Source organism: Somniosus microcephalus, chromosome 11, assembly GCF_052327205.1.
Source record: "Somniosus microcephalus isolate GS21.2 chromosome 11, FLI_Smic_1.0, whole genome shotgun sequence".
NCBI classification, from domain to species: Eukaryota; Metazoa; Chordata; class Chondrichthyes; order Squaliformes; family Somniosidae; genus Somniosus; species Somniosus microcephalus.
Window position 1 is genome coordinate 216,402,197 of NC_140997.1, and position 26,083 is coordinate 216,428,279.

General features: G+C 47.1%; 1 protein-coding gene across 1 annotated transcript in view; it reads left to right on the forward strand.

The window, feature by feature from the left end:
* LOC147111237 (copine-8-like) overlaps positions 1 to 26,083 on the forward strand; it is an 818,429-nt gene that overhangs the window by 409,789 nt on the left and 382,557 nt on the right. Inside the window, exon 6 of the mRNA XM_086001948.1 lies at positions 16,600 to 16,676. Coding sequence (XP_085858074.1) covers positions 16,600 to 16,676 — 77 coding nt within the window. The remainder of the gene's footprint in view (positions 1 to 16,599; positions 16,677 to 26,083) is intronic.

The window sequence follows — 26,083 nt, forward strand, 5'->3', positions numbered from 1 at the left end:
GTGTCAGCCCCAAACCCCAGTGTGCAGTGAGGTCTGTGAGTGTGTCAGCCCCAACCACCAATGTGCAGTGAGGTCTGTGAGTGTGTCAGCCCCAAACCCCAGTGTGCAGTGAGGTCTGTGAGTGTGTCAGCCTCAAACCCCAGTGTGCAGTGAGGTCTGTGAGTGTGTCAGCCCCAAACCCCAGTGTGCAGTGAGGTCTGTGAGTGTGTCAGCCCCAAACCCCAGTGTGCAGTGAGGTCTGTGAGTGTGTCAGCCCCAACCACCAATGCGCATTGAGGTCTGTAAGTGTGTCAGCCCCAACCACCAGTGTGCAGTGAGGTCTGTGAGTGTGTCAGCCCCAACCACCAGTGTGCAGTGAGGTCTGTGAGTGTGTCAGCCCCAACCACCAGTGTGCAGTGAGGTCTGTGAGTGTGTTGGCCCCAACCACCAATGTGCATTGAGGTCTGTGAGTGTGTCAGCCCCAACCACCAGTGTGCAGTGAGGTCTGTGAGTGTGTCAGCCCCAACCACCAGTGTGCAGTGAGGTCTGTGAGTGTGTCGGCCCCAAACCCCAGTGTGCAGTGAGGCCTGTGAGTGTGTCAGCCCCAAACCCCAGTGTGCAGTGAGGTCTGTGAGTGTGTCAGCCCCAACCACCAGTGTGCAGTGAGGTCTGTGAGTGTGTCAGCCCCAAACCCCAGTGTGCAGTGAGGTCTGTGAGTGTGTCGGCCCCAAACCCCAGTGTGCAGTGAGGTCTGTGAGTGTGTCAGCCCCAAACCCCAGTGTGCAGTGAGGTCTGTGAGTGTGTCAGCCCCAACCACCAGTGTGCAGTGAGGTCTGTGAGTGTGTCAGCCCCAAACCCCAGTGTGCAGTGAGGTCTGTGAGTGAGTCAGCCCCAACCACCAGTGTGCAGTGAGGTCTGTGAGTGTGTCGGCCCCAACCACCAATGTGCATTGAGGTCTGTGAGTGTGTCAGCCCCAACCACCAGTGTGCAGTGAGGTCTGTGAGTGTGTCAGCCCCAACCACCAGTGTGCAGTGAGGTCTGTGAGTGTGTCAGCCCCAAACCCCAGTGTGCAGTGAGGTCTGTGAGTGTGTCAGCCCCAAACCCCAGTGTGCAGTGAGGTCTGTGAGTGAGTCAGCCCCAACCACCAATGTGCAGTGAGGTCTGTGAGTGTGTCAGCCCCAAACCCCAGTGTGCAGTGTGGTCTGTGAGTGTGTCAGCCCCAAACCCCAGTGTGCAGTGAGGTCTGTGAGTGTGTCAGCCCCAACCACCAGTGTGCAGTGAGGTCTGTGAGTGTGTCAGCCCCAAACCCCAGTGTGCAGTGTGGTCTGTGAGTGTGTCAGCCCCAACCACCAATGTGCAGTGAGGTCTGTGAGTGAGTCAGCCCCAACCACCAATGTGCAGTGAGGTCTGTGAGTGTGTCAGCCCCAAACCCCAGTGTGCAGTGTGGTCTGTGAGTGTGTCAGCCCCAAACCCCAGTGTGCAGTGAGGTCTGTGAGTGTGTCAGCCCCAACCACCAGTGTGCAGTGAGGTCTGTGAGTGTGTCAGCCCCAAACCCCAGTGTGCAGTGAGGTCTGTGAGTGTGTCAGCCCCAACCACCAATGTGCAGTGAGGTCTGTGAGTGTGTCAGCCCCAAACCCCAGTGTGCAGTGAGGTCTGTGAGTGTGTCAGCCTCAAACCCCAGTGTGCAGTGAGGTCTGTGAGTGTGTCAGCCCCAAACCCCAGTGTGCAGTGAGGTCTGTGAGTGTGTCAGCCCCAAACCCCAGTGTGCAGTGAGGTCTGTGAGTGTGTCAGCCCCAACCACCAATGCGCATTGAGGTCTGTAAGTGTGTCAGCCCCAACCACCAGTGTGCAGTGAGGTCTGTGAGTGTGTCAGCCCCAACCACCAGTGTGCAGTGAGGTCTGTGAGTGTGTCAGCCCCAACCACCAGTGTGCAGTGAGGTCTGTGAGTGTGTTGGCCCCAACCACCAATGTGCATTGAGGTCTGTGAGTGTGTCAGCCCCAACCACCAGTGTGCAGTGAGGTCTGTGAGTGTGTCAGCCCCAACCACCAGTGTGCAGTGAGGTCTGTGAGTGTGTCGGCCCCAAACCCCAGTGTGCAGTGAGGCCTGTGAGTGTGTCAGCCCCAAACCCCAGTGTGCAGTGAGGTCTGTGAGTGTGTCAGCCCCAACCACCAGTGTGCAGTGAGGTCTGTGAGTGTGTCAGCCCCAAACCCCAGTGTGCAGTGAGGTCTGTGAGTGTGTCGGCCCCAAACCCCAGTGTGCAGTGAGGTCTGTGAGTGTGTCAGCCCCAAACCCCAGTGTGCAGTGAGGTCTGTGAGTGTGTCAGCCCCAACCACCAGTGTGCAGTGAGGTCTGTGAGTGTGTCAGCCCCAAACCCCAGTGTGCAGTGAGGTCTGTGAGTGAGTCAGCCCCAACCACCAGTGTGCAGTGAGGTCTGTGAGTGTGTCGGCCCCAACCACCAATGTGCATTGAGGTCTGTGAGTGTGTCAGCCCCAACCACCAGTGTGCAGTGAGGTCTGTGAGTGTGTCAGCCCCAACCACCAGTGTGCAGTGAGGTCTGTGAGTGTGTCAGCCCCAAACCCCAGTGTGCAGTGAGGTCTGTGAGTGTGTCAGCCCCAAACCCCAGTGTGCAGTGAGGTCTGTGAGTGAGTCAGCCCCAACCACCAATGTGCAGTGAGGTCTGTGAGTGTGTCAGCCCCAAACCCCAGTGTGCAGTGTGGTCTGTGAGTGTGTCAGCCCCAAACCCCAGTGTGCAGTGAGGTCTGTGAGTGTGTCAGCCCCAACCACCAGTGTGCAGTGAGGTCTGTGAGTGTGTCAGCCCCAAACCCCAGTGTGCAGTGTGGTCTGTGAGTGTGTCAGCCCCAACCACCAATGTGCAGTGAGGTCTGTGAGTGAGTCAGCCCCAACCACCAATGTGCAGTGAGGTCTGTGAGTGTGTCAGCCCCAAACCCCAGTGTGCAGTGTGGTCTGTGAGTGTGTCAGCCCCAAACCCCAGTGTGCAGTGAGGTCTGTGAGTGTGTCAGCCCCAACCACCAGTGTGCAGTGAGGTCTGTGAGTGTGTCAGCCCCAAACCCCAGTGTGCATTGCACCCTGCGAGTGTGTTAACATGTAGTGAACAGTGGCAGTGTGTCAGCTTTAAACAGTAAGAAGAGCAACAGTTGCAAACCCCGGGTAATGTAAGTGTGCCGTCTTCAAACCTTAGTGTGCAGTGAATTTTGCCCGTGGTGAATTTCAATCAGGCTCTTTATGTGGCATCAGGTACTTGTCCATAATGATGGGGACAGAGTCAGTTATTCACTAATACGTCAATGTACTTTGAAATACTCTGCTGACTGATATATTTACTGGTTTTATGCAAGCACCTAAAATTTAAATACTTATGGAGAATTGGAAAAATTCCTGTTTCAACAAAAGCTTCACAGCATGTATGGGGAAAAGTGCGGGCAGTTCTGAAGTATCTAAATTTCAAATGTATTGATGTTTGCATCGCCAAGTGCTAGCTGATATAACACTTGCCTCTGAGTCAGAAGCTCAAACCGCACTCCAGGCTTTCAGCACATAATCTAGGCTGACACTTCAGTGCAGCACTGAGGGAGTGCTGCATTGTTAGAGGTGCTGGTTTTCAGATGAGATATTAAACTGTAGCCCATACTGTAGGCTGTTCGGATGGATGTAAAAGATACCATGGGACTATTCATAGATGAGCACAGCATTCTCCTGTTACCGAAGCTCGACCATCACCACCAAAAACAGATTATCTGGTTATTTATCTCATTTGCTATTTGTGGGACCTTGCTGTGTCTAATGACTGCTGTGTTTGCCTACATAACAACAGTAACTGCACTTTCAAAGTAAACCATTGGCTGTAAAATGGTTGGGGCATCCTGAGGATGTGATTAGATATATAAATGCAAGTTTGTTCATTTATCGAGTGAAATCTGGTAAATATTCTAATTCAGTCTCATTGGGGTTTCTCGGAAAGGCACGGAGTTCATAGAATCATAGACTAGTACAACACAGAAGGAGGCCATTCAGCCCATCGAGTCTGCGCAGGCTCTTTCGAAGAGCAATCCAGTTAGTCCCACTCCCCCGCTCTTTCCCCATATCCCTGCAATTTTTTCTCCTTCAAGTAATTATCTAATTCCCTTTTGAAGGCTGCTATTGAATCTGTATCCACCGCCCTATCAGGCAGCGCATCCCAAATCCTAACCACTCGTTGCGTAAAAAAGTTTTCCCTCATGTCGCCTCTGGTTCTTTTGCCAATCACCTTAAATCTGTGCCCTCTGGTTATCGACCCTTCAGCCACTGGAAACAGTTTTTGTGATAAATCCAGAAAGTGGAACAAGGAACTCAAAGAGGCTAGATGTTAGAATTAACACGAGTACTTTATTAACAACTGGGAAACACATTTACAGACAGCCTGCATTAGCATCCTGGCATTCCACCTTGTGCTGACCTATACAGGAAGCAAACCTCTGACCTTAACAGGAAGCAAACCTCTGACCTTAGTAGCAGCATTGGCTACAGCACCACCTGGTGGATAACCTTAATCATAACATCCCAGATTACTATAGTTTCTCTTTATTTACTCTATCTAAACCCTTCATGATTTTAAACACCTCTATCAAATCTCCTCTTAGCCTTCTCTGCTCCAAGGAGAACAACCCCAGCTTCTCGAGTCTACCCAAGTAACTGTAGTCCCTCATCCCTGGAACCATTCTAGTAAATCTCTTCTGTACCCTCTCCAAAGCCTTCACATCCTTCCTAAAGTGTGGCGCCCAGAATTGGACACAATACTCCAGCTGGTGCCGATCTAATGTTTTATATAGGCTTAGCATAACTTCCTGGCTTTTGTACTCTGTGCCTTTCTAAATCCCAGGATCCCATATGCTTTATTAACTGCTTTGTTAACCTGTCCTGCCACCTTCAAAGATTGGAGCACAATCACCCCCAGATCGCTCTGTTCTTGCACCCCCCTTTAAAATTGTACCATTTAGTGTGTATTGTCTCTCCTCATTCTTCCTACCGAAATGTATCACTTCATACTTCTCTGTGTTGAATTTCATCTGCCATGTGTCCACCCATTCCACCAGTCTGTCTGTGTCTTCTTGAAGTCTATTACTACCTTTCTCACTGTTTACTACACTTCCAAGTTTCGTGTCATAAGCAAATTTCAAAATTGTGCCCTGTACCCCCAAGTCCAAGTCATTAATGTATATCAAACACAGCAGCGATCCCAGTATTGAACCTTGGGGAACGCCACTGTATACCTCCCTCTAGTCCAAAAAACAGCCATTCACCACAACTCTCTGTTTTCTATCCCTTAGCCAATTTTGTATTCAGGGTTACTTTATCCTTGACTGTCTGCATTTTTCAAGCTGTTTCCTCAGCACAGGATCGATGCAGATAAATACTTTCTTTAAATAGCATCACAGAAATCTTTGGGTAGAAAGCATTTCAGAACAGCAATCTCCTGGAGCTTAGCTTTTATCTGTTTTTAACTTAATGCAAGTACAGCTTGTTTTTGACATCTGTGTTTGAGAGCTCTCCTGATGCAGATTGTTATTGGAGAACTTTAGAGTGTAATCAAAGTGCTCGTAACAGGTATGGAAATATACACAGGAAATGCACCTCCCGCTCCTGTGAGGAAGAGGGACTCTAACAGTCACCATTCCCAGTTTATAAAAAGGGATCTCCAGGAAATGACATTTTTTCCCCCTTTTCCTGAGGTCTGTACCAAGCAGCACCCCCTGTTGAGAGGGCAGGGAGGCCACCTGTTTCCAAGCCTCTGCAACCAGCAGCGCGGAGTCGTGTGAGATAGGTCCCATGTGATTGGCAGCATTTCCCCCCCACCCACCTCCCAACTGGGGAATTCCTAAGCCTGTTATATCCAGATTACTTGCCCAAAATCAGGCACATGGCATATGGCAATAACTAGTGTGAATGTGTATCCAGCCGCTCAAGGGTGCAATGTATTGGAACATTAATGTGCTGCACCTTTAATCTATCAAAAAGATTCTCTGTGAAATGAAACACTTCACTGCCTTCTAATCTAATAAAAGGCAATTTGAGCCAGAATATAGACTGAGCTGAAGTAACATTGGAGCATCGTTTTAAAATGGAATTAATTCCTTCTTGTCAAAAGGGCAACATTGCCATGATGACATGACCTGCAAGACATGTTTGCATTCAAAGGAGTGTGCAATTATATCATCATATTTAACCTCGAATAACCTAAAGGTAAAATCTGACAATTATATTGCAACGGTTGCTACAGGAGCATATACATCTGTTGCAGTGCAAAATTCAGCTCAAGTCGCTTACTTACAGATGAAGATCCGAAGTTTACATAAACAAATTGGTCTGCTGGGAATGTGCCAGTTGAAAAGTATTCACAGCGCAGTTAGCATACAGACCAAAAGGTGCCAGAGTCAATTACCAGTCTACGCTGTGTTAGCTGATCTGAGCTGGCATGGTGAAAGGGGTTTCTACAGTTGGTCCCAGTGCCTCGCTGTTAGGAAATAGAAAATCAGCTGGCGCTCCTACTGATTATGACATTGCCCCACCATCCTCCACTCCCCACCACCACTAGAAAGTGAGTGTGAATGATGGATGAGGACAGGATCGGACTGGTGAATAGCCTGTTAACTCTCACTGTCCCGATCCCACAAGAATGGACCAGGGACCAGAGAGCAACTGGTGCCTGCTTAACTGTGCCCAGCACTCAACCATACATTCAGAATAGGAGAAGGCAGGAAAAGTGCTCATACCATCAGATTTTGATATTTACTTGTATTTAGACTTGCGTTTATATAACACCTTATCACATCCCTCAGAAACATCTCAAACTGCTTCACATTCAGTGAATTATTTTGAAGTGGATTGACTGTTGTTATGTAGGCAAACATGGCAGCAGTTTTGCACATTACGATCCCGCAAGACGCATTGAGATAAATGACAATCTGTTTTTAGTGCTGTTGGTTGAGGGAGGACTATTGGCCAGGACACCAGGAGAACTGTGCTCCTGGACCGTTACCACTGGTGTTCTCCAAGGATCTATCCTTGGTCTCCTCCTATTTCTCATCTACGTGCTGCCGCTCGGCGACATCATCCGAAAACAGAGCGTCAGTTTCCATATGTACACTGACGACACCCAGCTCTACCTCACCACCACCTCTCTCGACCCCTCCACTGTCTCTAAATTGTCACACTGCTTGTCTGACACCCAGTACTGGATAAGCAGAAATTTCCTCCAACTAAATATTGGGAAGACCGAAGCCATTGTCTTCGGTCCCCGCCACAAACTCCGTTCCCTAGCCACCGGCTCCATCCCTCTCCCTGGCAAATGTCTGAGGCTGAACCAGGCTGTTCACAACCTTGGTGTCAAATTTGACCCCGAGATGAGTTTCTGATCACATATCTATGCCATCACTAAGACCACCTATTTCCATCTCCGGCGCATTGCTCGTCTCCACCCCTTCCTCAGGTCATCTGCTGCTGAAGCCCTCACCCATGCCTCTGTTACCTCTAGTCTTGACTATTCCAAAGCACTCCTGGCCGGCCTCCCACATTCTTCCCTACGTAAACTTGAGGTCATCCAAAACTCAGCTGCCCTTGTCCTAACTTGCACCAAGTCCCGTTCACTCATCACCCCTGTGCTCGCTGACCTACATTGGCTCCTGGTTAAGCAATGCCTTGATTTTAAAATTCGCATCCTTGTTTTCAAATCCCTCCATGACCTCGCCCCTCCCTATCTCTGTAATCTCCTCCAGCCCCACAACACTCCAAGATATCTGCACTCCTCGAATTCTGGCCTCTTGAGCACCCCCGATTTTAATCGCTCCACCATCGGTGGCCGTGCCTTCAGCTACCAAGGCCCTAAGTTCTGGAATTTCCTCCCTAAACCTCTCCTCCTCTCTACCTTACTTTCCTCTTTTAAGATGCTCCTTAATACCTACCTCTGTGAACAATCTGCCCTAATATCTCCTTATATGGCTCGGTGTCAAATTTTGTTTGATAATGCTCCTGTGAAGCTCCTTGGGATGTTTTACTACGTTAAAGGCGCTATATAAATACAAGTTGTTGTAGTTATTGTTGTTGCTCTTTCTTGATGAGTGCCACTGGATCTTTAATATGCATTTGAACCAGTAGAACACGCAAAATGGCACTGGCTTAGCATCTCATCCAAAGGACAGAACCTTCCTTCAGCAATACACTATGGCCTAGAAATTCGGTGGGCTGCGCCACCGGTTAGTGCCTAAAGAGGGCACTCAGTGGCTTTAGCGCCACTGGCCGCGCCTCCTGCAATATTTAGCTGGGGCGCTAATGGCGGCGTTAGCCTGTTGCGCTGCGCCGCCACCGACGACGTCATCGGTGTGTGCAGCGCCCCGCTACCACCCCGATCTCGATATTCGGTAGCGCCCGCCTCTGTAGTGCCGTTCGCAAATGGTGCCCGGTTCACGGGGCCTACCTGTGGCGGCAGTGGCGCAAATTAAGGTGGAGGTGCGGGGCGGCCGTTTTTTTCAGCGGCCGCCTGCCAGCACCTCCGTCCCCGGCCTTCTGATCTCCCCCCCGCGGCAGTGCCCACTGTTTTCCGAGAGCCTGGCACTTCTCCTCGGTGCTGGGCTCTTTTGCCGGCACTCGTGATCTCCGATCGCGCTGGTGCAGGCCCCTCCCCCTTAAGAATGGGAGGAAGACCTGCAGTACCGACGCGCTGCGGCACGTTGCGCTGCGATATTCAGTTTCAGCGCCCTAAGAGGGACACGGAGCGCCTCGAGCCTCGCCCCGTGTCCCTCTTGGGGTGTTCAAGCTGAATTTCCGGCGGTCGCAACTGCTCCGATCGCTGCGCTAATTCCGGCGCCCAGGCGAGCTTGGCACCCCGTTTGCGGCTCCACCGAAGTTCTCCCCCTATGCCTTCAGTATTACACTAGAAACTAGACTATTTGCTCAGATCCTGGAATGAGGCTTGAACCCACAACCTTTGAACTCAGAGGCTACCAACTGAGCCTAGCTGAGCGTCCCAAAGGCATGTGACATCCACTTTCATACAATGGACATAACACACTAGACCTCGGGAAAAGCCATGGAATGATCTGGAAGGCTTGATACTCTGTATCAAATGCTCGGGGCTTGAGTTGAAGTGAATCCCTCACACTAAGAGTTTAGCAACATAATAGATCCCACCACATGGCTTCAAAACTGTAAGGTCAAAAAATGACATGCTATTTTCCTGCAAATTTATTGTGCATTTGGTAAAAACATAGAAAGCAGTCCGTACTTCATGGCTACCATCAATACTGATGTGCGAATGGTTACAATGAAGCACGTTTCTCTGTAAGCGCTCCAACTGCCAATCACGGTGCATTTTCGCCCATCTATCGACAGTCAGTAGCTTAAACACTGCAGCCTGCATTGCACTACACCACTGACCTGATTGTCAACCTTGAAACACCAGCAAATACTGCAGATGGCACACAAAGGAAGAACCTCAATAGCCGCTTACAGGTGGCATTGTCTTAACAGCTCTGGCCGGAATTTTCCTTACCTTGGCGGATCTGGTGCGGCTGGTGTCCATGGCGGGTCCTGACCCCACTGCTGGCTCCATCCCGCTGCAGAAAATGAACTTACCTTAATGGGGCCTATTAAGCCCACCCAACGCGTTACCCAGCCCAATGAGATGGAGCGGGTCTGGTGACGTCATTCATGACGTGTTTTAAGCCAGGATCCTTAAAGGGGGCCATGGCCACATTAAATTTTAAGTTCAATCTAACAAAGTATATTATTACTGTATAATAAAAGTTATATATGAGTGACAAAGAAATATTTAAATGATATTATCATTCAGTAATATGATGCCATCTACAAATTCGATCAAGAATATAATTTAAAAAGTACATTAATTGGGAAGTTATTGGTGCTTTAGTCACAAATCTATAGACTTTTGTATCAGTAACTGGTACAAATAAAAGATGTGTGTGTAGAGGGAATACATAAAATTAAGCAGATTGTAAATGTAATTGTAAAGCGGTGGATTAACAATCTTATGCAAGTTCAGCGGAAGAGCTGCGGAATCCCTGACAAACAGTGTATGCGGTGCTTACAGTGTGTTACTGGGATTTCTGCAGCTATTCCGATGAAGTTAACAGTGGACAAGTGAGAGAACCTCCACAGAAATTCACCCTAAAGTCTCAGACTGAAAAATTAAATGAATCATATTCAGGGACTGAAAGCAAATTGAACCAGTGGAATGAGTGATGAGAATGAAATTGTTACGGTTGATGGCTTGATTTAATCTGTTACTGGACAATCACAGTATGCTGTAAGAAAAACCTGACCAGAAACAACACAAAAATTTATTTAAATGGTATATGTCATTTTTTATAGTGCAGATCAATTCACTGCAATTACTGTTGAGTTGGAAGGCAACAGCTGAGAATGGCCAGTGAAAAATGTATTTCCCTCACCATCCAGGGTAGCACTTGCATCCCTTCAGTAATTTCTGAATTAACATTTACTATTAGCTTTTCAAGTAGAACAGAATCTCCATCAATCTGTTAGCTGATGTAATCAACATGTTTTTATTTTGGTTTGTTTTCCATGCTGTCAAGTAATCAGCTGGAACAATGGCCACGGAACTCCCGCCTCAGGTTGACAGACGTGGTTCCCGAGCTGCGTGAATCCCGTGGCCATGCAGGGAAATATAAAAAGTAGGGGGAAAAAGGCTCTTATGTGCCTGTAAAGTACCTCATAATGATTTCAATTGGGTCCCCCGCCGCTGCAGGTCGGGTCGGCTCCACGATGACAGACGCGCCTGTGGGAAAGGTGTGTGGGAGTGAGACGACAGCGGGTTCCTGACCCGCTGTCAAACATAACAACTTTCCCACCCGACCCGCCACCAATCTCGCCTGCTACCACCCCAGAAAATTCAGCCCCTCGTGTCTCAAAATGTTAAGATGAAGATTTGTACTCACCAGGCAGGAAATTTCAACCTTAGTCATTGCCTCTTGAGGAAAGATGTTGACAGAGTGAAGGCTTATCTTCAGAGGGAAGGAATTGAGTTGGGGTATCACTCCTGAATTTGCTCTCACAAGCTTCCCAACAGCTAGCTACTGATTGGCATAAGTAGACACTTGGGAACAGATTATCTGCCTTACCTTCTGGTCTGTCAACTAGGGAATGGTACATGGTACAAGAGGAGAAACCTAAAAGAGGAAGGGAAACATACATTAAAAAAAGAACTTGAGGGATTAATAACTATCCCTCAATGCCCTGGTGTTTCTGCTCTATGTCCTTAATGTTACCGTGGCCCCTCAGTTTGCATCCAGGAAAAGCTCAGCCTAGGCTGAGGGAGACAAATTTATAATAAATAAATATTAAATGATATCACTGCCAGTCCTTTCCTTTCTGAGCTGCGTTTTTCTGTAATTAATCAGATTCCATCTGCAGTGAGAATTTCCCAGATGCTCCCAGAGTGCCAGTATTAATATACGTTCTATCTGACCACTCTGCTGTAACCAACTAAACAAATCATTTATATCGCAGCTCATACAGGAGCATTTAATATAATAATTCTCCACAGTCAATTGAATCGATATTAACCACGATGGGCGGCAGAGGGTTGTGGTGGAGCAGGGGTGGGGGGAGTGGGTTGAAAACTTAAAATCACAACCTGTCATGCACAGGCCTGCCACCATTTTTATGGCGACGTGTTGTGTGGAGTGTCTGTGTCCGACTCGCGAGAGGCTGGGCACCTCATTATAATATTTAAATCAGGCTCCCACCGCGCAGTTGGGAGCCTGACTTAAATCTAACGCTAGCCGGGCGGGTTTCTCAAGCCTCAGGAAACCCGGCAGCTAAATGGAGACGGGAGTAGCCGGACCAAGCAGGTAAGTGTTTTTTTAGAGCACTGCTGGTGAGTCAGAAGGAGCAGGAGTGCTCCCCATCGACCCCTCAAGCAGCCTCTCCTCATTACCCCGACCCCCCCCCCCCCACTCTGCAACCTGCGATCTTTGCCTCCCTCCCGATTGCCATGCGCTGAGCCCATGCCCTGATCTTTGCCTCCCTCCTCGCTACTGCACTCTGAGCCCCCCGCCCCCCCCCCCGACCAAGCCCCGATCTTTTCCGGTTGCTGGGGACCATCGCCAATAGTCCCTGGCTGCTGCCTTCTACCGCAGGGAAATGGAATTGAAGAAAGTGATGATGGGGTCTTCCTGTTAAATTCGGCAGGTCTAAGCCTTCCCGGGATTTCCGGGTTTCTCCCCCGCTCCCCGCAAATATTGGGCCCAATGTGTTTGTTCTGTTTCGACAGGAGATAGCTACTAAAACATACAGATGAGGATAATATGCCATTTTTTGTTAGAAACCAGCAGTACCTGAAGTGAAACATAGAAACATAGAAGATAGGAGCAGGAGTAGGCCATTCGGCCCCTTGAGCCTGTTCCGCCATTTAATGAGATCATGGCTGATCATCCAAATTCAGAACCCTGTCCCTGCTTTTTCCTCATATCCCTTGATCCCTTTAGCCTTAAGAAATATGTTGAACTCCTTCTTGAATAAGTTTAATGAATTGGCATTAGTGAACAACAGGAACCATAAAGTGAGGTGACTTAAAGTGACTTGCTTAGTTGATAAATAGTGTAGCCTCTGCACAGAGATTGCTATAGTTTTGTTAGTACAGGGCTTAGCAGCTGGCACAGTGGAGATGATTTTACCAGTTTGTGCTGCCAGTGGGGAACATGTGGAATCATAGAATCATAGAAACCTACAGCACAGAAGGAGGCCATTTGGCTCTTCACATCTGTGCCGGCCGAGAAGGAGCTACCCAGCCTAATCCCACTTTCCAGCTCTTGGTCCGTAGCCCTGTAGATTACGACACTTCAGGTGCATATCCAAGTACTTGTTAAATGTGATGAGGGTTTCTGCCTCTACCACCCTTTCAGGCAGTGAGTTCCAGACCCCCACCGCCCTCTGGGTGAAAAATGTTCTCCTCAAATCCCCTCTAAACCTCCTACCAATTACTTTAAATCTATGCCCCCTGGTTATTGACCTCTCTGCTAAAGGAAATAGGTCCCTCGTATCCACTCTATCTGGACCCTTCATAATTTTATACACCTCAATTAACTCTCCCCTCAGTCTCCTCTGTTCCAAAGAAAACAACCCCAGCCTATCCAATCTTTCCTCATAGCTAAAATTCTCCAGTCCTGGCAACATCCTCGTAAATCTCCTCTGCACCCTCTCTAGTGTTTTTTGTAATGTGGTGACCAGAACTGCACGCAGTACTCTAGCTGTGGCCTAACTAGTGTTTTATACAGCTCTAGCATAACCTCCCTGCTCTTACATTCTATGCCTCGGCTAATAAAGGAAAGTATCCCGTATGCCTTCTTAACCACATTATCTACCTGTCCTGCTACCTTCAGGGATCTGTGGACATGCACTCCAAGGTCCCTCCTTGCCTTGTTAGCCCTCCCCAAATGCATTACCTCACACTTCTCCGGATTGAATTCTACTTGCCACTTTTCTGCCCACCTGACCAGTCCATTAATATCTTCCTGCAGTCTACAGCTTTCATAGAATCATAGAATGGTTACAGCACGGAAGGAGGCCATTCGGTCCGTCAAGCCCGTGCCAGCTCTCTGCAAGAGCACTTCAGCTAGTCCCACTCCCCCGCCCTTTCCCCGTAGCCCTGCAAATGTTTTTCCTTCGGGTACTTATCCAACTCCCTTTTGAAAGGTGTGATTGAGTCTGCCTCCACCATCCTTTCAGGCAGTGTATTCCAGATCCTAACCATTCACTGAGTAAAAAATGTTTTTCCTCATGTCGCTTTTGGTTCTTCTGCCAATCACCTTAAATCTGTGTCCTCTGGTTCTCGGCCTTTCCACCAATGGGAACAGTTTCCCTCTATCTACTCTATCCAGACCCCTCATGATTTTGAACACCTCGAACAAATCTCCTCTCAATCTTCTCTGCTCTAAGGAGAACAACCCCAGCTTCTCCAGTCTATCCATGTAACTGAAGTCCCTCATAACTGGAATCATTCTCGTAAATCTTTTCTGCACCCTCTCTAAGGCCTTCACATCCTTCCTAAAGTGCAGTGCCCACAATTGGACACAATACTCCAGTTGAGGTCGAACCAGTGTTTTATACAGATTCATCATAATTTCCACGCTTTTGTACTACAGGAAACTTTCGTTTATCCGGAGGTTAAATGTCCGGAAAGCTCTATCTACCGGCAAAATTCAGGAGTCGGTTCAGATCATTTTTTTTCTTTTCGTTACTTCTTTTCTCCAGTCCTGGCTCTGCAAGTGTCTCTGTAGCTAAGCAACAGCTTCAGCTAGACGCTTGCAAGCTGCGCCGACTGTTTTGAAGCTGTTGCTAAGCAACAGAGTTTGTTGCTTCACACGGAGCTCTGAGCTCCGAATGTTTTAACATTAGCGCTGGTTTCTACGGCAGTTTTGATCTAACGGCACCAGCTCGGTCCCGTCAGTGCCGGATACCAGAAAGTTTCCTGTATATGGGGGAAAAATTGGGTTGGATTGCGCTGGGGGGGGGGGCGCTAAAGGGTTGCAAATCCCCTAGCACCCGGGCGCAACGCCGCTAACGCCTCCTGCGAAATTCAGCTGGAGGTTAGCGGCGGCGGTAGCCGGTAGTGCCCCGTGGCATTGCACCGCCAGCAATGACGTCATCGCCGAGCGACGTGACCCCTTAGTGCCCCACCGTGGCCCCTTACCACCCCGCGGCAGAAATTTGGCTACGCCCTGCGAAGCTGCCACCGGCAATGTCAGCGACAGCCTCGCAGGTCACGAACCGGGCTGACCTCCGCACGCGAGGCGGTAATTAAAGGGGAAGCCTGGCTGCGCCCCGCACCGCCATTTTATTGTTTTGGCCGACCTCCAAGTCGGCCCTTGGCGTGTGCCGTGGCTGCCATCACACAGCCCAGCACCGCGTTTTGGTACCGGGCTGTGGCCATGGCCCCACGCCACACTGGTGGGCTAGTGGAGGCTGTCAAACGGCCCGCAGAGTGCGCAGCGGCCCTCCCCTTTAGCGGAAGGGATGGGGCAATGAAATGCTTCAGCGCTATGCGGAGCAGCCGCGTAGTGCTCTGGCGCTACCGCGCTTTGTGCCCCAGACACTGCCCCGAGAGGAAGTGCAGTATTTGAGATAGTGCTTCGCTTCCTTGCCAGGGTGGTAATCCCAATTTAGCAGCCGGGATTTCTTCCTTCACTTCCCTCAGCGTCCTAGCATGCATCCCATCTGGTCCTGGTGGCTTATCTACTTTAAGTACAGCCAGCCTTTCTACAGTTTTGCCTGCCAATCTTTGATTCCAGTTTACCCGGGCCACATCCGTTCTCATCCCACTGAAATTGGCCTTCCTCCAATTAAGTATTTTTACTCTAGATTGCCCCCTGTCCTTTTCCATAGCTAATCTAAACCTTAATATACTATGATCCTAATCTACACCTTATGCTACTATGATCATAAGCTTTCTTCCTTATTATCAACCACACAGCCAATTTTTGTGTCATCTGCAAACTTCTTAGTCACGCCTCTTACATTGAAGTCTAAATCATTGAAATATACCACAAAAAGTAAGGGACCCCACTAGAAACAGCCTTCCAGTCACAAAAACACCCGTTGACCATTACCCTTTGCTTCCTGCCACTGAGCCAATTTTGGATCCAATTTGCCACTTTCCCTTGGATTCCGTGGGCTTTTACTTTTCTGATAGTCTGCCATGTGGGACCTTGTCAAAAGCCTTGCTAAAAATCCATGTAGGCTACATCAAACGCGCTATCCTCATCGACCCTCCTTGTTACCTCCTCAAAAAATGCAATCAAGTTAGTCAGACACGACCTTCCCTTAACATGCTGACTGTCCTTGATAAATCCGTGCCTTTCTAAATGCCGATTAATACTGTCCCTTGGAATGTTTTGCCCACCACCGAGGTTGGACTCCTAAAATCTGCCCTAACATCTCTTTATTGTTCTTTACTTCCTTAAGGATTCCTCCCCCACCTCACGCATTATTTTGTGGCTCAGGTTCTCAAACTGCTGCCAATGCCACTGTAAAAATCGGCTCTAAAAGGTGGGGAACCATGAGGGCAATAGTGATGTTTTCCGCCACTCTGACTCCCCAGATTATTAAGAATATATTGTGAATGGAACTGAGTGTACAAAACCCAAAGCCAGCTCTGTGGAGCAAGATTTGAATCTGTTTCGCTGGTTGTTAGTGAAAGTTATTTTGCTTATGAGTACTGTAGACTACCGATAAACACTGATACGAAAAAAATGATTGTCTGATACCACTCGGCACTGTCGCGTAGTATACCTAGTGCTATAGTGCAATGTGCCTGATAGTGTTCAGTACTCTACTGTAGTTCATCTGCCATGATATAGGATTGTAGCATAGTATATCTGCTATTATACTGTAATATGTCTGATCATATTCTAGTACATCTATTTTGCAAGATTATAGGGTAGTGTATCTGAAATTATATTTGCCACGAGGCACTTGATAAGGCACTTGATATTGTGAGGATGGTTATATAATTTAACTGATAACGATTATCATTTGCTGGTATTAATCCTGGTACTTAAACAACTTGATGCTATGAATTTTATTTCCAGGACTTCCTTGGTCAGATTTTCGTCACTCTGGGAGAAATTATTGGATCTACGGGCAGTCGTGTTGAGAAACCTCTAACGTGAGTAGTGAGATGGAGCGTGGGCATTTATTGTACTTTTTGAATGTTGCATTCGCTTTACTATTTCCTGGAGAGGTGGAAGTTATTACAGATTACATGTGTACAGTAAACAGTGTCTTATGACATAGTACCTGGGAAAGATAGTTGTAAGTATTGCCTGAGAAAACTGGTTATAATGCAGTGCCTGGGAAAACTGGTTATAATGCAGTGCTTGGGAAAACTGGTTATAATGCAGTGCTTGGGAATACTGGTTATAATGCAGTGCCTGGGAAAACTGGTTATAATGCAATGCCTGGGAAAACTGGTTATAATGCAGTGCTTGGGAAAACTGGTTATAATGCAGTGCTTGGGAAAACTGGTTATAATGCAGTGCCTGGGAATACTGGTTATAATGCAGTGCCTGGGAAAACTGGTTATAATGCAGTGCCTGGGAATACTGGTTATAATGCAGTGCTTGGGAATACTGGTTATAATGCAATGCCTGGGAAAACTGGTTATAATGCAGTGCTTGGGAAAACTGGTTATAATGCAGTGCTTGGGAATACTGGTTATAATGCAGTGCTTGGGAATACTGGTTATAATGCAATGCCTGGGAAAACTGGTTATAATGCAGTGCTTGGGAAAACTGGTTATAATGCAGTGCTTGGGAATACTGGTTATAATGCAGTGCTTGGGAAAACTGGTTATAATGCAGTGCTTGGGAATACTGGTTATAATGCAGTGCCTGGGAAAACTGGTTATAATGCAGTGCTTGGGAAAACTGGTTATAATGCAGTGCCTGGGAAAACTGGTTATAATGCAGTGCCTGGGAATACTGGTTATAATGCAGTGCCTGGGAAAACTGGTTATAATGCAGTGCTTGGGAATACTGGTTATAATGCAGTGCCTGGGAAAACTGGTTATAATGCAGTGCCTGGGAATACTGGTTATAATGCAGTGCTTGGGAATACTGGTTATAATGCAGTGCTTGGGAATACTGGTTATAATGCAGTGCTTGGGAATACTGGTTATAATGCAGTGCTTGGGAATACTGGTTATAATGCAATGCCTGGGAATGCTGGTTATAATGCAGTGCTTGGGAATACTGGTTATAATGCAGTGCCTGGGAAAACTGGTTATAATGCAGTGCCTGGGAATACTGGTTATAATGCAGTGCCTGGAAATACTGGTTATAATGCAGTGCCTGGGAATACTGGTTATAATGCAGTGCCTGGGAAAACTGGTTATAATGCAATGCCTGGGAAAACTGGTTATAATGCAGTGCCTGGGAAAACTGGTTATAATGTAGTGCTTGGAAATACAGGTTGTAATACATTACCTGGGAAAGCCAATTATAATGCAGTGTATAGTAATCTGGGATGTTATGATTAAGGTTATCCACCAGGTGGTGCTGTAGCCAATGCTGCTGCTAAGGTCAGGGGTTTGCTTCCTGTTAAGGTCAGGGGTTTGCTTCCTGTCAAGGTCAGCTAAGGTGGAATGCCAGGATGCAGGATGCAGGCTGTATGTTTGCTACACAGTTGTTTAATAAAGTACTCGTGCTAATTCTAAGATATCGCCTCTTCAAGTTTGTGTTCCACTACATGGATTTATCACATTTGGCGATGAGGTAAATAGGACCTTGAATAAAGAAGAGAAGTCTGCCGGGACTTTTAAAGAACAAACTCACGAGCTAAAGTTAGCTGCAAATTGGACGGAAGCATGGCTGCCACGGTAGGAACGGTCTCCGCTTTTGATATTCAAGCACAAACCTGGGAGGAATACTGTGAAGTGTTGGGTTATTTTTTCACAGCAAATGAAATAAATGATGCCGGAAAAAGGAAAGCCATTCTGCTTAGTTCAGTGGGAAGCCAAACCTACAGTTTGATGAAGAATCTGCTCAGTCCTGAAAAGCCTGGAGACAAATCGTTTGTTGAATTAGTGGCCTTGCTAAAAGAACATTTCAACCCTAAGCCTAGTGAGATTGTACAGCGGTTCAAGTTTAATTCAAGGAACAGAAAAGAGGAAGAGAGTGTAATGGACTACAGGAAACTTTGTGCTATCCGGCACCGACGGGACCGAGCTGTTGCCGTCCCATCAAAACTGCCGGACAAACCAGCGCTAATGTTGAAACATACGGAGATTTTGAGCTCCGTATCTGGCAACAAACCCTGTAGCAACAGCTTCTAAACAGTCGGCCGTACCTTGCAAGCGTCTCTGTAGCTTAGCAACAGCTTCAGCGAGACCTTGCAGAGCCTGACTGGTGAAAAAAAAGCAACGAAAAGAAAAAAAAACTAACGAAACGGCTCCTGATTTTTGCCGGTGGCTCGAGCATTCCGGACAGTTAACCTCCGGATAAACCAAAGTTTCCTGTATGTAGCGGTGTTGCGTAAATTAGCACAAGATTGCAATTATGGGAACAACCTGAAGGAAATGCTGCGAGCTAGGCTTGTTTGCAGAATTATGGACGACCGAATGCAGCGTAGATTGTTATCCGAGACTGGGCTTACTTATGAAAAAGCATTGGAACTTGCTCAAGCCATAGAGACAGCGAACCGAGATGTAAAAGAAATACAGGGTTCAGACAGGGCTAATGCTAAGCAAGTTGCAGGTCAGGTTGTTGTGCACAAGTTGAACATGCGTCAGAAACCACAACGTGAGCATGTGAAGGCATGTTATAGATGCAAGGGCGATCACCTGGCGAGTGAATGCCGGTTTCTGGAGGAAAAGTGCTACAAGTGTGGGAAACAAGGACACATAAAATGAGCATGCAGGGCAAAATCACCTGTGGAGGAATCCAAACCAAAAGGGGAAGGAAAGCAAAACCAAGGAAGAGCAGTGAAAAAACATGGAGCACACCACATCAGCGGGGAAGCTGAGGAAGAAGAGGACATGTTCATAATGTATAGCATGTTAGAGAACATTCAAAAAGTGGCTCCTATCACATTGAAACTGACAGTAAATGACTCTAAGGTGAACTTTGAAGTGGATACAGGGTGCAGTGTGACCATAATGAACAAGGCAGAGTACTCAAAATTGTGGAACCGTGCAAAAGTTCCAGGGTTAAAGCCTTGCTCCCTGCATCTTAAAACATATACAGGTGAACGAGTAGCGACATTAGGTACAGCTAATGTAACTGTGCAACACAGGGACACAGTGGAACAGCTACCTGTAGTTATAGTATCGGGTACCGGACCAAACCTGTTAGGTCGGGGCTGGATAAAAGAACTTAAATTAGACTGGGGAGCAGTAAATCAAATAGATGAGGGCAAACAGTTGACTTTGCAAGAAGTGTTGAGTGAACATGAGAATGTGTTCAAGGAGGAACTTGGCACATTTAACGGCCCCCCAGCTAAGATTTATGTAGACAAGGAGGCACCGCCAAGGTTTTTTAAACAACGACCTGTGCCTTATGCCATGAAGCCAAAGGTAGAGGCTGAGCTTGACTGTCTATTGAGAGAGAACATACCTGTGAAATGTTCGGAATGGGCAGCTCCCATAGTACCTGTTTTGAAACCGGACAATTCGGTAAGACTCTGTGGAGATTATAAATTGACAGTCAATCGGGTGTCCAAACTAGAGCAGTATCCTATTCCCAAAACAGAGGATCTCTTTGCAAACCTGGCTGGAGGAAAGAAATTCACAAAGTTGGATATGAGTCATGCATACTTGCAGATTACACTGGATGACGAATCAAAGAAGTATGTCACCATAAATACACACAAGGGCTTGTTTACATATAACCGCTTACCGTTTGGTGTCTCATCTAGTCCAGCTATCTTCCAGAGGACAATCGAATGTGTACTGCAAGGGATTCCACATGTTTCCATCTATCTGGATGACATTCTGGTGACGGGAAGAACCGACCAGGAGCATCTGAGCACTCTGAGAGAGGTACTACAGAGATTGGAGAGGGCAGGGTTACGACGCAAAAGGAGTAAGTGCACTTTCCTGGGGAATAAGGCAGTGTTCCTGGGACACAGAGTGGATGCCACCGGGCTCCATCCACTCAAGGAGAAGGTACAAGCACTGCAGGACACCCCTGCTCCTACCAATGTGGCTGAGTTAAAAGCTTACCTGGGACTGCTGAACTATTATAACAGGTTTTTACAAAACTTGTCAACAGTGTTAGCACCGCTTCACAAACTACTGCACAAGGAGACACAGTGGCAGTGGAGAGAAGAGCAGGGGGTTTCATTTGAACAGTCCAACAAATTGATGCTGTCGTCGGATGTGCTGGTTCACTACAATGAAGAGAAACACATCATTCTCTCTTGTGATGCTTCACCTTAAGGGGCGGGGGCAGTTCTTTCACACTGCATGGAAGATGGAACTGAAAGACCAATAGGGTTTATGTCCCGAACTCTAACACCAGCGGAAAAAAACTATTCCCAGTTAGACAAAGAGGGGTTAGCAGTAATGTTTGGGTTACAGAGGTTCCACAAGTACATATATGGCAGGAAGTTCACCATATGCACCGATCATAAACCTCTTATCTCTCTTTTCAATGAAATGAAAGCTGTTCCACAGATGGTGTCACCCCAGATCCAGAGGTGGGCCGTGACTTTGAGGGCATATGAGTATGTCATCGTCTACAAGGCAGGCAAGTACCATGGGAACACAGATGCCTTGAGCCGTCTTCCACTGCCAGGCACACCTGTCCGTGCAGCTCCAGAGGACAGAGTGCTGATGTTGGAGGACACTGACACGGCACTTGTGACTGCAGAGCAAGTAAGAACATGGACAGGTAAAGATCCAGTACTGTCTAGAGTTCGAGAATATGTGGTGAGGGGATGGCCACAGCATCCGGAAGGGGCTGACTTCACACCCTACAGTGTCAGGAAAACAGAGCTGAGTGTGCAGGATGGTTGCATGTTGTGGGGAGCACGAGTGATTATTCCACAGCCAGCATGACAGTCTATCCTAGAGCAACTACATCAGTGTCATCCTGGGGTCTCACGTATGAAAGCCTTGGCTAGGAGTTACTTGTGGTGGCCAAAGCTAGATGAGGAGATAGAAAATCTAGTCAAGACATGCAGCACTTGTCAGGAACACCGGAAGGCACCAGCAGCGGCTCCTCTCCACCCCTGGTAGTAGCCAGATAAACCATGGAGAAGATTGCACTTAGATTATGCGGGTCCATTCATGGGGAAGATATTCTTCATAATCATTGATGCACATTCCAAATGGATGGATGTTTATCCTGTAAATTCTGCTTCCGCCACTACTACTATAGACTGCCTGCATCGGAGCTTCAGTAATCAAGGGCTACCGGAAATCGTGGTAAGTGACAATGCCACTTGTTTTGTGAGTACAGATACAAAAGAGTTCTTGAGAAAAAATGGCATAGTGCAGGTGACCTCGGCTCCATATCATCAGTCCTCAAATGGACTTGCGGAGAGAGCCGTACAAACATTTAAAGAGACGATGAAAAAAAGTGCAGAAGGGAGTTTAGCAGCCAAAGTGTCACGGGTTCTGTTCAGCTACAGAATAACACCTCAATCCACCACAGGACTCTCTCCTGCTGAGATGTTATTAGGTCGTAGACTACACTCCACTCTTGACCTTGTCCACCCAGACCTAAAAAGGAAAATGGAAAACAGACAAAACAAACAAAAAGAGAACCATGACAAAAGAACAAAGAGCCAAAGTTTTGGAGAAGGAGATGCGGTCCTTACCAGGAATTTCAGTTATGGACCCAAGTGGATTCCTGGCTTCATAGACTCAACGACCGGTCCCGTATCATACAAGGTCATGTTGGATGATGGTAGGGTAGTACGCAGACATGTAGATCAGATACTTATCAGACAAGGGGAAATTGAAATGAAGGTTCCAGATGCAATGGCTGAGGACAGGTTTGCCCCCAGTTATCCAAGTGCATCTGTGGTGCCAGCACCAGGGACAGAGAAAATTCCACAGGAACCCATTCGTCAAGAGGAAACCATCGTTGCAGAGTCAGATACTCCGAGCACTGCTCAGGAGCAGCTGGTGGCTTCACCACAAACAAGCAGGGACTTTACTGTCAGACATTCACAAAGGACTCGCAAGCCACCAGAGAGATTGATACTGACCTGTTAGATTCATCAAGTATGGAACATGGTGAATGGAGACTTCTTATGTGACCCTTAGGAATGGTTGTTTGTTAAGAAATTCATACTGAAATCTTAAGAGGGGAGGGATATAGTAATCTGGGATGTTATGATTAAGGTTATCCACCAGGTGGTGCTGTAGCCAATGCTGCTGCTAAGGTCAGGGGTTTGCTTCCTGTTAAGGTCAGGGGTTTGCTTCCTGTCAAGGTCAGCTAAGGTGGAATGCCAGGATGCAGGATGTATGTTTGCTACACAGTTGTTTAATGAAGTACTCGTGCTGATTCTAAGATATCACCTCTTCGAGTTCGTGTTCCACTACATGGATTTATCACACAGTGCCTGGGAAAACTGGTTATAACGTAGCACCTATAGGGATTACTATCAAGGCCACAATGTCTGGAATGGCAGTATGTAGAATTACATGGGAAGTACAGCAAACAGACCATTTGGCTCAACCAATCCATGTTAATGTTCATCCTGCACATGAGCAGTCATCCCAATCTCATGTGTGCCCTGTTCTCATAGCCTTTTAATAATAAAAAACAGAAAATGTTGGAATCACTCAGCAGGTCAGGCAGCATCTGTGGCGAGAGAAACAGAGTCAACGTTTCAGATCGATGATCATTCGTCAGAACTGGAAGATATTGGCCCAGAAATTCGGGTCGGGGCTTCCCGCGGGTGCAAGCCCCCGACCTGCACTTACCTTGCGCGCCGGCAGTTGAGCTGCAGGGCCCCGTGGAATTCCGCTCCGGGGCCTGGCCCAACTGCCGGCGCGCTGTGCTTGCGTGTCCCAGGGGCGTAGTTAGTTCGATGCGTCCCCTGGGATCACGTGGGCCATGGGCAGCCAATCAGTGCAGGGAAGAGCCCATTCATAAGTAGTGACAGGAAGACCTGTCAAAACTTATAAATACTACAGCCCCAAAATAGTAGCAAACCTTCAAATAAATTTTAAAAAATCATCACACTTTTTAAATAAACTATAAATTACATTAAATCATTATTTTAAACAATAATTTAAATTTTTGAAAAAAATAATGTTATATTCTAACGGGGCTAAAAATAAACTTACCTTGCTTTAAAGTATTTAAAAATAATAAACCTGTGGAAAAAATGTTTTAATTTTAATTAATTGACCACTTACCTTTTAAAATGCAGGCCTTACGCCTGGTTTTTACATTTCTAAAATCTAAAGACTTACCCTCACGGAAAAACCTGTAAAAAAACGTAAGTTCAAAGCGCACGCACAGAATCCCATGCGCACGCGTTCGACCTCTGAACCCCTTTGTTCAGAGGAACGGAAGTGCCGGTTTCCCGCGCATGCGCAGTGCATGCAAGAAACCGGCACTTCCATCAGGCCCACGCGTGAGTACCCCGTGCGTACTCACCCGTGGAGACCCGAATTTCTGGGCCATTAGAAATTGGGCAGATGCATGGCAAATGCAGTATAATGTGGATAAATGCGAGGTTATCCACTTCGGTGGCAAAAACAGGAAGACAGATTATTATCTGAATGGCAATAGATTGGGAAAAGGGGAAGTGCAATGAGACCTGGGTGTCCTTTTGTACCAGTCGCTGAAGGTAAGCATGCAGGTGCAGCAGGTGGTTAAGAAGGCAAATGGTATGTTGTCCTTCATAGCGAGAGGATTCGAGTACAGGAGCAAGGATATCTTGCTGCAGTTGTACAGGGCCTTGGTGAGACCACACCTTGAGTATTGTGTACAGTTTTGGTCGCCTTATCTGAGGAAGGATTTTCTTGCCATGGAGAGAGTGCAGCAAAGATTCACCAGACTGATACCTGGGATGGCAGGAAGACGTAGGAGGAGAGATTGTGTCAATTGGGCTTATACTCGCTGGAGTTTAGAAGAATGAGAGGGGATCTCATTGAAACTTATAAAATTCTAACAGGACTAGACAGACTAGATGCAGGAAGGATGTTCCCGATGGCTGGGGCGTCCAGAACCAGGGGTCACAGTCTAAGGATAAGGGTAAGCCATTTAGGACTGAGATGAGGAGGAATTTCTTCACCCAGAGAGTGGTGAACCTGTGGAATTCTCTACCACAGAAGGCAGTTGAGGCCAATTCATTAAATATATTCAAGAAGGAGTTAGATATATTTCTTAAGGCTAAAGGGATCAAGGGATATGGGGAGAATGCTGAATTTGGATGATCAGCCATGATCGCATTGAATGGCAGAGCAGGCTCGAGGGGCCGAATGGCCTACTCCTACTATGTTTCTATGTTTCTATGAAATGGTCATTAAACCTGCTGACAAGGGTGACGCTGTTGACCTCTACCTTGCGGAGGCTGAACGCCAACTCCCCTGGACCATGACCCCACCGCCAGACATCAAGCTGCCTTCTCGTATCCCTTTATTCGCTTTTGCTTCAACCACTTATCTAACCTATTCTTAAATGTTGACGTAATGTCTGCTTCAGTCACTAACTCTGGTGGTACACTCAGCATCATAATCCTCTGTATAATTGGCAAAATAACCAGGGGGGAGGTGAGGAGAATCTTTTTAAGCAGCGAGGTGTTATGCTCTGGAATGCACTGTCTGACAGGGTGGTGGAAGCAGATTCAATAGTAACTTTCAGAAGGGAATTGGATATATATTTGAAAAGGAAAAATTTGCAGGGCTGTGGGGAAAGAGTAGGAGAGTGGGGTTAATTGGATAGCTCTTTCAAAGAGCCGGCACAGGCACGATGGGCTTTCTTCTGTGATGTATGATTCTATGACCCTATATATGTGGACCTTGTGTATTCATCTTTTTTCATCAAATCCCACTTAAGATGGGCCCATGAAGATAGGCAGAAAAACAAAAATAGAAGAACAGGCAGACAGAAACTCTTTTGTGCAACTTCAGAAGGTCATTCGCTGATTTTTCTACAAAATGGGACGTGCATCATATTTCTGAGCTGATTCCTGTAATTAGGAACCTGTGATTGGTCTACATTGTGAAGTAATTTAAATCTGCGCAAGCACTTTTCCTACCACATACAGTATTTATTAATTGAAAGGAATTTTCGAACATTAACAATCAGCTGAAAAGCATCAGCCACCTTTCTTGCCTTTTGGCAGATTTAAGAGCGGGTGCAGCGGTTCACAGATTACTGTCGCTTGAAAGACTGGCTGATTGGGATGAGATTATTTCGGAAACACAGTAAAATATCAACATTCCTTTATTTATGATTCAGCTGAGCTCACAAAAGGGTGCAGGCTCAGGGAAACACAACAATTTGAAATTTAGTTGAGCAATCTATTCACTGGAAAGCGGCTTGAAACAAGCTGGTCTGGCACCAGCCGCCTGTGAGCTGAGAAGCCAATTAAATGATAGCCAACCAT